This window comes from Peromyscus leucopus, chromosome 1 (assembly GCF_004664715.2).
Source record: "Peromyscus leucopus breed LL Stock chromosome 1, UCI_PerLeu_2.1, whole genome shotgun sequence".
Classification (NCBI taxonomy): domain Eukaryota; kingdom Metazoa; phylum Chordata; class Mammalia; order Rodentia; family Cricetidae; genus Peromyscus; species Peromyscus leucopus.
In genome coordinates this window covers 162,877,069-162,889,546 of record NC_051063.1, presented here as the reverse complement: position 1 = coordinate 162,889,546, position 12,478 = coordinate 162,877,069, and the positions used below count along the sequence as shown (strand labels likewise).

General features: G+C 54.3%; 2 protein-coding genes across 2 annotated transcripts; one reads left to right on the top strand and one right to left on the bottom strand.

Moving 5' to 3' along the window:
* The first annotated feature begins 590 nt into the window (after nt 1–590).
* On the top strand, nt 591–2,325 carry LOC114681638 (cytochrome c oxidase subunit 7A1, mitochondrial). Its single transcript, XM_028855238.1, has 4 exons — nt 591–697; nt 1,550–1,636; nt 1,742–1,826; nt 2,207–2,325. Exons 1-4 carry the CDS (start codon nt 683–685, stop codon nt 2,260–2,262), a joined length of 243 nt encoding a protein of 80 aa, XP_028711071.1. The 5' UTR covers nt 591–682; the 3' UTR covers nt 2,263–2,325.
* Nucleotides 2,326–3,087: 762 nt separating this feature from the next.
* Nucleotides 3,088–12,215, bottom strand: Capns1 (calpain small subunit 1). The gene is made up of 11 exons (XM_028855285.2): nt 12,093–12,215; nt 10,930–11,162; nt 9,969–10,002; nt 9,590–9,679; nt 9,416–9,473; nt 9,250–9,314; nt 7,787–7,855; nt 7,616–7,694; nt 7,390–7,506; nt 3,722–3,780; nt 3,088–3,611 (listed from the first exon to the last, which is right to left on the bottom strand). The coding sequence occupies exons 2-11, from the start codon at nt 11,145–11,147 to the stop codon at nt 3,585–3,587; spliced, it is 816 nt and encodes a 271-aa protein (XP_028711118.1). The 5' UTR covers nt 11,148–11,162; nt 12,093–12,215; the 3' UTR covers nt 3,088–3,584.
* Nucleotides 12,216–12,478: the final 263 nt, after the last annotated feature.

Here is a 12,478-nt window from a genome sequence, read left to right as displayed (position 1 = left end):
GTTTTGTGTTTTGTTTTATTTTGAGACAGTCTCTTTATGTAGCCCTGGCAGGGTTGGAACTCACGGTGTAGACCACTCTGCCTTGAAATCGCAGAGATCTACCTTCCTCTGTTTCTGTCTCCCGGCCTGAGTCACCACTCCCAGCTTTTTTTTTTTTTTAATTATTATTATTACTTCTTAAATCAATTCTGGCCCAGTGAATAATTTTGTCCCGGTGCCTCCCTGTTTCCTCAAGGACACTGGGGAAGACCTGACTTGGCCCTCAGGAAACAAATATGAAAGGAAGGTCCTGAAGTGTGATCATTAGTTCTGCAGACAGAACGAGGAGTTAGTTCACCTCTGCCCTTACTGGACCAGCAGTGTAGCCCTAGATGGAGGCTGGGAACGGCGCGTCCCCGAGCCACTGCCTCTGCAAAAAAAAAAAAAAAAAAAAAAAAAAAAAAAAAAAAAAAAAAAAAAAAAAAAAAAAAAAAAACGTATTCTGATGGAATCAGCCCAAACACGGGAACAGATGACTGGCACCACCAGAAGAACACCTTCCCTCTGAGCCTATTGGACAAATCTGAGTTGGCCACGCCCCCAGGCCGGGTGCGGCAGGCCTGGCTTGGGATTCCCTCAGGGGTAAAGTGTCGCACGTCCTTGGGCAGAAAGGGGAGGTGACTGGAGCGGCAGAGGACGCAAAATGAGAGCCTTGCGGGTGAGGCCCCAAGGGCTGTGTCGGGGTGGAGGGGAACCCCACAACCCAGATGCCTACCCTAAACTTGCCAGGATCAGGATGGAGTCTTGGAACACATGCACCCTTCGGAGTCTGGGACTCCCCGACGGCCTGAGTTTCCAAGACAGTACCTCTAACCTGGTCCAGAACCCTGGGTTTAAACCACCCTTTATCCGAATTCCACCTTAACGTTCCTGGGAGCCCTAATAACAACTCAGGGTGTCTTGGGCAGCCTGGAAACTCTCATGGAACTTCCAAGTCAGTCTTGACATCCCTGGAACCCGATTTTCTCAAATTAATTAATCCAGCGACCCTCCCTCAATCCCCCATGCACCTGTTTCACATTCCCAGCACAGGAGTCTCCTGGGACCCTCTCGGCAGCCTGCTGACCTCCAGGGTGTAGTCTCCAGGCATTGATTCCCTACCCTTACTCCCTTCTTTCTGCTTCTGGTTTTTTGTTTTGTTTTGTTTGTTTATTTGTTTTTTGACACAGGGTCTCATCTAGCCCAGGCTGCAGCTGAATATGTCTTTGAACTTCTAATCCTCCCGCCTCCACCTCCAAGTGTGATATCACATGTATGACACTTCCCTCATTTTTTAAATGCTAAGTAGTTCAGGCTGGCCCCAAACTCCTGATCTTCCTGCTTGAATGCTGCGATTACAGGCCTCCGCCAATCCCTTCCCTGCTCTCACTAGTGGCTGGTATCTTGCCTTGAAGATAGATGCCGGAGACATACAGTCCCTAATCCCGATCTCAAAGCGCACCCTTCCCTCGGGACTCACATGGGACTCACATGACGCTGCCACCAACCTACCCATCTCCTACCCCTCCAGGTCTCCCAGGCTTTGATTCGTCCTTTTAGCTCGTCTGCCCGGAGCCACTTAGAAAATCGTGTGGCAGAGAAGCAGAAACTCTTCCAGGTAGGACAACGTCCCTGGACCCAAGGTGGGGTGGGGTAGCATGGCCCAAAAGTGGAGGTCTGTGCCGGAGCCAGCAACCTTGCCAACATCACCCCTCGCACGCAGGCCAACAACGACCTCCCAGTACACCTGAAGGGCGGGGGAATGGACAGCGCCCTGTACAGACTGACCATGGCCCTGACGCTGGGGGGTGAGTGCAGGCCCGCCCGCTTGCTTGGGTTGTGGACTAGTCGGGATCTGGGTGAGTTAGTGCTTCAGGAGAGGTGAGTCCTGAGCTGATGAGGTCTGAGGACGGACGGACTAGTGCTTGGGGGAGCAATGGGTTACCTGAGGGATCGGGCTAGTGATGGGTCTGCCCACCCCACCCCAAACTAAGCTCCTACCTGGTCCATATCAAAACAGGTGGGGGCGGGGATCCCCCACCCCCAGGAATGCAGTGTGGGAGGAAGTTGACAACTGAGCTGGAGCTGTGATCCCTGAGGGGATAGGGCAACATCAGGAGGGGTCTTCGGAGGCCCTGTGAGAGGCTGAGCCGGAATACGGGTCTCATTTGTTATTCACCCCTCTTAGGCACTGCCTACAGCTTATACTGCCTGGGCTGGGCCTCCTTCCCCCACAAGAAGTGACACCAAGAATCTTGGAGGACTTGGACAAACATCAATAAACCTGCGGACCTCTTGAGAACTCCACCCGGTTCTGGCCTGTGTGTCTGTGCGTCCCAACCCACCTTCCCATCATCCAGGGATGTCTACCCAATGGAAAACCACTTACCCCAGATCTTGGCCCCTCATGCTGGGCCAGTGCTGTGCGTAGGGCAACCTGCGTTAGATGCCTACTGGGGGACCAAGGGCCTGGACTGGTGGTGCTCCGTGGAGCAGGGGTAGGCTCAAGATTGGTGGTGCCAAGACTGAACTCGGTGATATAACCGAGTGGAAGAACATAGAATCCACCAGTGTGTGCGTGTGCGTGTGCGTGTGCGTGTGCGTGTGCGTAAGGGACAGAGTACAGAGGGTCCCTGAGCGCTCTTAACACCTTGGAAACTTTGGGAGCTGCAAGGGGATCATTGGGGATTCCGAGTCCCGTTCTGAGCCTGCATAGGATCCAGGTGAAGCCTCAGCAAAGCCCGGCTAAGAACAGTATGGGAGAAAAGGAGTCAGAGCAGGAAATATGCAGGTCCAGCCCCAAAGGTAGGCACCCCAAGCCACTCCTGCGGCTGGGAGACGGCACTTTGCTGCTATTACAGAGGGTGTAGGTTCCCAGCACCCCCCCCCCCCCGTGACTCACAACCCCTTGTACCTCTAGTTCCAGAGGATGGCAAATACATGGCGCACATATGTACATGCACATTATACACATACACATTAAATAAATAAATACCCAAGTTCCTCCCGTAAAGATTGTTCCTCCTTCCTGGCCTCTGAGCCACCTCTCAACACTCAGGCAGCAGCCCATAGGAAGCAGCAGACAGAGTTTATTTCCCCCTGGCCTGACACCTGGGGAAACAGAGTGCAGGCACAGGCTCTGGGGTGTGTGGGCCTGCCGTGGCCTGGAGTTTATTTGGCTGCCTGGGAGGTAACTGAGTGAGTGTGTAACAGGGTGTGTAGGGCAGGAGTGAGACGGCGCCCTTGGGACATGGAAGCACGCAGTGCTAGGCTTGGCACACAGGGCGGAGGTAACGGAGGGTGTGGGGTGGGTGTGCTGGGGTGGGGTGACCCTTCAGCAGAGCAGGCTAGCTTGTCTCAGAGCCAGAGGTAACCCGGGGCATGGCAAGCTGGGGCATGTTGGGCTCTGGCTGCTGACTGGGAAGCTGGGTACCAGACAGGGAGAAGAAGAGCCTGTGGAGAGCGGGACATGGCCATAAAAATATGGCGGCGGCGGCGGCGGCGGCGGCGGATCAGGGTGCAAGGCGGCTCCACAGTGAGCTGAGAGGGCGGGTCTGGGTCCCCGTTCAGGAATACATAGTCAGCTGCAGCCACTGGGAGAGGAAGGAACAGATGAGCACCTCGCCCAGGCCTGCTGGGCGTATCGGAGAGGAGGGGCCGCAACTCAGAGCTCAGCACCCACCCCCGAGAGAAGCAACCTCACCTCCTGGATGTTCACTTGGATCTGTCCAGTGCCGTTCTTGTCCAGAGATTTGAAAGCACCTAGGGCGAAAGGAAAGGAGGACTTGATGCTTTAGGATGATAACGTTATCTAATCCACGGCTAACTGTTCTCTTGTTGTTGTTGTGTGTTGTTTCTAGACAAGGTCTTGCTAAGTAGCCCTCGACCGGCCTCAAAGTCATGGAGACCCACCTGCTTCTGCCTCCAGAGTGCTGGGACTAAGAGCGTGTGCCACCCTGACTGGTTATCGGATAATGATGTTGTTGGTGACGATGACAGTCGTCATCCGAGCACTCGGTCGGCTGTGGAAAAGGAAGTTCTTAAGAACTTCAATATTACTTTTAGCTGCCTATGGGAGTTCAAGGCCAGTCAGGCTAGACGAGACTCTATTCTAATAATAATAATAATAATAATAAGATTAAATCAATAAGATATCTAATTCTGTGAGGATGTGGCACTTTAGAATGAGGTACAGAATTAGGGTGTTATACCACACTAGGAAAGAGTACCTGCCTAGTGTGCTGGAGACACAGGTTCAATCCCTGACAACCCAATAAGTAAGTAGATAAAGTGAAGGGGCATGCTACAGCGCACACAGCGAGGCGGGGCAGAAAATTGGACTAGGACCCAGGCCCGTCCTCCCCAGCCCCTGTGCTACCTCCTCTCTGGCTGCAGCCCAAACAGGCTCCTAAGGGGAGGTGACTGGCCATCTGTTTCTTGGCCCTAGGGTCTGCTGTGGTGCCCCCTCCTGTCCTGGAACTTGACTCCACGCTTCCCATCCTCAGCCTAACCAAGCCAGAGCTGCCCACACTACCCAAGGCTGAGTCACTACCTTCAGGTGGCCACATAGTGTCCTCAGTGCTTCTGCTACCATAGGCCAGGGGACAGGGGACATTTCTGGAATTTCCTATCTTCCTGCCTCTACCTCCTGAGCACTGAGATTACAGGTGTGAGCCATCCTACTCGGGCTAACGGATGCACGGTATGAAACCCAGGCCTCCACATATTCTAGGCAAGCTCTCTACCAACTAAGCTATACCCTAACCCTTTAACTAAATAACTAATTAATTAAATTTGGTTTGAGACAGGTCTCACAAAGCCCAGGTTTGCCTCAAATTTGCCATGTAGTCAAGGATGACCTTGAACTCCTGACAATCCTCTTGCCTCAGCTTCCTAAGTGCTACCACGACACCCAGCTCCACCACTCACAGCCGACCCCATCACCACAACCGACTCCATCACCACAGCCGACTCCATCACCACAGCCGACTCCACCACTCCACCCGACTCCACCACTCCAGCTGACTCCATCACCACAGCCGACTCCATCACCACAGCCGACTCCACCACTCCAGCCGACTCCATCACCACAGCCGACTCCACCACTCCAGCCGACTCCATCACCACAGCCGACTCCACCACTCCAGCCGACTCCATCACCACAGCCGACTCCATCACCACAGCCGACTCTATCACTCCAGCCGACTCCACCACCACAGCCGACTCCACCACCACAGCCGACTCCATCACCACAACCGACTCCACCACTCCACCCGACTCCACCACTCCAGCCGACTCCACCACTCCAGCCGACTCCATCACCACAGCCGACTCCACCACTCCAGCCGACTCCATCACCACAGCCGACTCCACCACTCCAGCTGACTCCATCACCACAGCCGACTCCACCACTCCAGCCGACTCCATCACCACAGCCGACTCCACCACTCCAGCCGACTCCACCACTCCAGCCGACTCCACCACTCCAGCCGACTCCATCACCACAGCCGACTCCACCACTCCAGCCGACTCCACCAGTCCAGCCGACTCCACCACTCCAGCCGACTCCACCACTCCAGCCGACTCACTCCACCACTACAAAGGAGCTTTAAGCCAAAGCTGACCCATCCCTCCCTTGTCTAGAGCTTGCCCTGGCTCTACAGTGCCCACGACAGTCTGAGTACCCCTGAACTTCGAATTCCAGTGCTGCATAGCATGTCCACACCCATCATTCCAGTTTCTTCTCATCGCTCAATTTAGATCAAACACAAACAAACACAAAGTCAAATTCTGACTTTCCAACTTCCTGGCTGAGTGGCTAAGAGCAAGCACTTTGCCTGAACCTTAGCATCCTCACCGTAACAAGGAGACAATGGTTCCCACTTCTGAGAGAGTCTTAGGACTCTTACAAATCCTTATAGAAGCTCTTACTGCAGGCATGAAGATCAGAAGTTCAAGGTCACCCTCAGCTACAAATTTAGTCTGAAACCCACCTGAGCTACATGAAAACCTGACTCAGAAAAACCAAGCAAGAGAGCTGGAGAGATGATTCAGAGGTTAAGAGCACTGGCTGTTCTTTCAGAGGACCTGGGTTCAATTCCCAGCACCCACATGGTGGCTCACAATCATCTGTAACTCATTCCAGGGGATTGGACAACCTCTGACATCAGGCACAGACATACATACTATACAGGCAAAACACTCATATACATAAAATTTAAAAATCAACCAAACAAAAAACATATCAGAAAGAAAGAAATCCAGCCTATGCATTGTAGCACATGCCTTTAATCCCAGCACTCGGGAGGCAGAGGCAGGTGGATCTCTGTAAGTTTGAGGCCAGCCTGGGCTACACAGCAAGTTCCAGAACAGCCAGGGCTACACAACCAGACGTTGTCTCAAAAAAACAAAACAAAACAAAACAGAGAGAGAGAAGCAACTCAGTTGTCCTCTGATCTCTACATGTAAATACAAATGTAATTTATAAATAAACCATAAAACATCAACAAACGTACCATCTTCCTTTCCTCTCTAGGCCTTCAGACTGTCCCCTTACCTTGTAACACCCTTCCTTGCTCTCTCTAGGTCACTCTTCCTCATGCCTCATGCTTAGTTCACATTTGCCTTCCTCCAGGCAGCCCTCCCTGATTCCCTGGGCTGAGTCAAATGCTCTCTCTCTCTCTCTTTTTTTTCCACTAGAAAAAACAAGAGTTTTATTAAGATAAAAGGACAGACAAGTGCTCAGGCCTATGGAAGAGACACGTGTGTGAAGAAGGAGGAGGAGGAGGAGGAAGAGGAGGAGGAGGAAGAGGAAGCCGGGAATATGGCGCCGGCTTATAAAGGCTGGGTGGTGCATGCGTACACAACAATGAAAAGCCACGGGGTCCTGGTCACACAAGACGCCTTGGCCCAGAAATGGCTATTTTGACCTGGAACTGGCTAGGCGGAAGTGTCTAGGTCCGACAGACATGCACAACCGTGGGGGTTGTTGTGGATCTATCTTGTGAGTCGTGCGTGATGTGTGTGCAGATGGCTCTCACTAGCCTATCCCATCCCTGTCCCAGCTGTCGCTGCCTGGTGACCCCAGCATTGCTCATATTAAAGTCAGGCTTAGGGGAGCTGGAGAGGTTAAGACCACTGGCTGCTCTTTCAGAGGTCCTGAGTTCAATTCCCAGCAACCACATAGTGGCTCACAACCATCTGTAATGAGATCTGGTGCCCTCTTCTGGCCTGCAGTCATACATGCAGGCAGAACACTGTATACATAATAAATAAATATAAAAAAATAAATAAAAGTCAGGCTTAGAGGAGACCTTGGCCAATGAAGGTTAGCACATCCCCAGCGTCCCAGAGATCTAAAGCGTCACTCACGGAACATGGCATCCAGCCTGACCAAGCAGCTGATGAAGTTATCGAAGTCCATGCTGCCGCTCTCATCCGAGTAGCGCCGGATGATCATGTTGTAGAGATGTTCATTCAGGTGGAATCCTGAAAATGGCTCAGTCTCAGGGTGGGGGTGCACAGCCCTTCTTGACCCCCACCTGGTGGTGTGGCTTCACCCACCCCACTCCAACCCATCACAGCCCTGCCAGCCCACCTGCGGCCTCAAAGGCCCCTGGGAGTTCACTGCTGCTGATGGTCCCCGATCGGTCAACATCAAAGCGTTTGTATATAGCCTGGAGGGAAGAGAAGACAGTCACCACCGTGGAGCATGGTGTCCCCAAGGCTTGGGGTCTGGATGCTGGGAGTTGCGGAGGCCGCCACACACCTGCCACTTTTTGATGTTATTCCAGAGGTACTTGAACTCCTCAAAGCCCAGCTTGCCTGTGGTGTCGCTCTGGTAAGAGGCTGTTAAGAACAATGTGACAAAATACAGCGGTGTGCAATGGTGTGTGTGCGTGTGTGTGTGTGTGTGTGTGTGTGTGTGTGTGTGTGTAATGGTGTGCGTGTGTGTCTGTCTGTGTGTGTGTAATGGTGTGTGTGCGTGTGTGCGTGTGTGTGTGTGTGTGTGTGTGTAATGGTGTGTGTGTGTGTGTGTGTGTATAGTAATGCCATAATGAAACCTATTGTTTTGTAGGCTAACTTTAAAAAAAATATTAATAAAAGCCGGGCGGTGGTGGCGCACGCCTTTAATCCCAGCACTGGGGAGGCAGAGCCAGGCGGATCTCTGTGAGTTCAAGGCCAGCCTGGGCTACCAAGTGAGTCCCAGGAAAGGCACAAAGCTACACAGAGAAACCCTGTCTCGAAGAAAAAAAAAAATATTAATAAAAATAAAATAAGCTTGGAGGGCTGGAGAGATGGCTCAGCGGTTAGGAGCACTTATGGATCTTGCAGAGGACTTGGGTTTGGTTCCCAGAACCCCTATGAGGCACCTGTAATTCCAGCTCCAGGGGACCCAATGCCCTCAGGCCTCTGAAGACACCTGCATGCACATGCAAACACACACACACACACACACACACACACAATCACACAGAAAACTAAAATAAGCCAAGTCAGGCATGGTAGCACGTGTCTATAATTCTAGTACTTGAGAGGCAAAAGGAAGATCATGAGTTCAAGGCCAACTTTGGCTACATACTGACTTGAAGGCCAGCCTCAGCTACCTGAGACCCATCTCAAGAATCCCAAACTAGCCAGGCGGCGGCGCACCCCTTTAATCCCAGCACTTGGGAGGCAGAGGCAGGAGACCATTTATTCTTCAAATGACTGCTTCTGTTATCCAAGTCCCAACTAGTCCCAAACCTGATTAGCTTCCAAGATCAGACAGATATTAGGTGAATTCTGGGTGGCTAGAGACAAAACCACTGTGTCTCTCTGAGTCTGTTTCCTTTCCTGTTAGAGTTGCCCCATCTATCAGGGTATCTGTAAGGTTGGGTCCATTAATCTAGGTAATATTATTTATTGTCACGTAGGTAGACCTGTGTCCTCATGTATGAAAGCTTCAACCTGGCTGTCCTCAACACACTCTCAGAAAACCCCCTCTTCGCTGGGCGGTGGCTCACGCCTTTAATCCCAGCACTCTGGAGGCAGAGGCAGGCGGATTTCTGTGAGTTAGAGGCCAGCCTGATCTGAAAGAAAGAAAGAAAGAAAGAAAGAAAGAAAGAAAGAAAGAAAGAAAGAAAGAAAGACAGAGAGAGAGAGAGAGGGAGGGAGAAAGGAAGGATGGAAGGAAGAAAAAGAAAACTCTCTTCACCCAAGACCTCTTCCAGACTGGCCCCAAAAGGATACATCCATCACAGCCACCATGCTTCGACAAGTGTCAATACCAAAGCCATCAGTTTTCAGATCCGGGTCTGAGGAGGGGGACAGGTTGAAGGTCAGAGGTCAGAGATCACAGTCATCCCAGCCCATATAACTTCTAAACCTTCCCGGTGCCCTGACCCTGGTCACTCACGTCGGGTCACGACCTTGTTGAGGATATTCATGAGTTCTGTGGCGCTGACCTCCATGTCCTGAGGGTAGAAAGGAAATACAGTTCAAGGGAGATGGAAAGGTCTGGAAATCATAAAGAGGATGGGGACTTCGGGATGTCACAGTCAGGTAGGGCCAGCGGCCCCAGGATACTCACGTCTCCAGCCAGCTGGGCAAAAAGTCTCCTGAACTGCCGGACCTCCTCACTCTCATTGGCTTCAATATTAGAGAAATGGCCACGTGGAGGCTGCAGGGAGGAGAGCTCGGAACAGATACGGAGCAGCACGCCTGTCTCCTCACACCCAAACATCCCAGGGAAAAGCCAGAGGGCTGGGCAGTTTGAGGGTCTGAGAAGCTCTAGTGAGCGTGGCATGTAGCATGACCGAGACAAGCTCCTGTTTTACTTAGTTTTTAATACTGAGGCTTCAGAAAGGACAATCTTAATGGCAGGGGGATTTCCGAAGAAAGGAAGGGGAGCCTTCTCTACAGAGATGGGGTGATGAGGAGACGGGTCTCTAGTGCCTGGGGCGGCTTACCGGGGGCTCCGGGTTGTACTGAGCAGCAGCCTCGCTGAGGGAGACAAGAGGGGAGTTAGCACACGGGGCGGAGCCGCCAACGGGCCGCAGAACGGTCGGCCCAACCCTTCAGCTCCAGCCCTCCTCCTTACGTGGTCCTCCTCCCCGCCTCCCCCGCTCCTCACCTGTCCCAATTTTCAGCACTGTGGATCTGGCCCTCCTCTCCCTCCATCAGGCCAACCCCTCCCACGGGCCCACCTCCACGGAAGAACCCTTACCTAGCCGAGGAGCACCCACCAATCGCAGATGTCAGAATCACCTTGGCCCCAATCAATATCCCCGAAATCCCACCACCCAGCAGGGCCCGCCCCCTGAAGAACTCACACGGGGTCTGCGCCAGCTTCCCTCGGGCCCCATCTTCCTCGGGTCCAGAACCTTACTCCATCGCTCCTCCTCCGGGTTATCTAACTCCCTAACATCCTACCCCAGCTCCATCGGTCCCCACCCCTCCGAGGGATCACTGCTGGGTGGCCAAGGCTCGCTGGCTGCCAACCCCATGCTCTAACCCCACCAAGGATTTTTACCTACTACGCCAGCCCGTTCCCGGGCCACCCAACCCTCGCTGGACCGTTTCTTCTTCGTAGGCGCTGGTCTTTGCTGGGCCCACCTCCCGACAACTTTCCTCAAAGAGCAGGGCCCCACCTAGGCCAAGTCCCGTGCCATGAAGTGCCCTCAGATTCGCCGGCTACCCCACCCCAGTCCTGTTAGGTCTGCCCCAAACCCAGAACAGTCCCCGCAACTCGCTGACCCACAGAAGCAGGTCCCCACCCACGTCAAGCCTGTCCCTAAGAAGCGACATCAGGGTTCCCCGAGGGCCAGTTTTCCGGTCCAGGCCAGCTCAGTCCTAATTAGCATTCCCAGGTCCGACTTCTCGTGAGTCCCCTTATTACTTGGGCCACCCCGCCCCTCCAGAGGACCTTACCTGATGGCGCTAATGACTCCGCCCAGGATGCGCATGGCGGTTCCACCGCCTCCGCCACCTCCTCCCATTCCCATGCCGCCGCCCCCGCCGCCGCCGCCGCCGCCCGTAGCTCCGCTGATCAGGCCTCCGAGCACATTCCCCAGGCCTCCGCCCAGACCCCCGCCGCCCCCGCCGCCGCCGCCGCCGCCGCCCTTCAGGAACGAATTAACTAGGAACATGACTGCAACTGAGTCCTGTAGAGAAAAGGGGGTGGGTCAGGTAGTCGCCTCGCCCGCAGCCCGGTACTTCCCGGAAAAAAAAAAAAAAAAAAAAAAAAGCACAAAAAAGAAAGCATTTCCGGCAGCTAGACTGGGCACGGAACCGAGGCCTGGGATGGGGGCGGAGCCTCGGGCTAGGAACCGGTCCGAGTGAAACCCCCTGGGGTCTAGAGGGCACCCTGGCCGAGGCTCGAGGCACGCGTGGGCATCCTGGGGAGCAGGGGTACCGCCGAGCGTGGGGGCGCACAATCCCAGTTCCAGGATTTGAAGGCTGAGGCTGGAGAATCAGTTCAAGGCCAGCCTCGGCTACAGAGCCAGTCTGGGTTATGTGGACCCCTGCCTGTCTCGGGGCAGCGGGAAAGCAGGGCTAGGGGACTGGTGGGGATTCTCCACGTAGGGACCCCAGTTTGGGTAAGGTGTACCGGACGTGTCCCAGATAGAGGCCCCGCAGAACTGAGCCTGGGGTAGCGGTGACGGGCGGGTAGGGGGCGCGGCCTGGGTGCCCAGGGCTGCGCTCAGGAAGTCCCTATTGTGGATTAGGACATTTAGGTGCTCCCGACCGAGGGACTACAATGTCACTGCCGGATCTGTGTGCCCCGAGGGTCCTGGATAACGGAGTTCCTGCAAATGGGGATCAGGATCTCGGACCGTGGCTCCAGATGCCCCCAAAATGTATGGGTGCCCGTCAGATCTTTGGGTTTATATTTTTGATCGTAAGACTCGGGATGACAAGGCGTGCTCCGGGGGGGATGACCAGAGAGTGACAGGCCCGGTGGTTCGGATCTGTGAACACAGGTCCGAGGACCCCAAAGGCCGCGACTTTAGGGTCTCGCCGGGTCTGAGGACTGCCGAACCCGGGTCTGCGGGGTGCAGCGGTGCTGGGCCGGCACGCCCGGTCTCACTTACGGTTCCGGCGGTCCACGATCGCTCGCTCCTGCTCTGGGGCCTCCCGCTGTGTCCGGCTCGGGAGGGCGGGGCGGGTGACTCAGGCGCCTCCGCCGGGTTAGAGTCCGCGCGCCACCCAGTCACCGTCCGCGCGGTCCTAGAGCCGCCTTTGCGGACTGCGCCTGCGCGGGAGGGCCCCGCCCACGTAGCGGGTTCCGGGTGTGTGCCTCGGCCTGGCTGATCCGCCCCCAGCACACGCTGCCAGAAGTTCAGTGCGGTCCAGATTTGATAGCTCTGAGTACTAAGACCCAGGGACTGGAACTAGAATTTTGATCCAGGTACTCCAGTCTGCTCCAAAAGGGCCTTCAGTTTTTATTGCCATTCATTCATTCATTCTGCACTTTGAG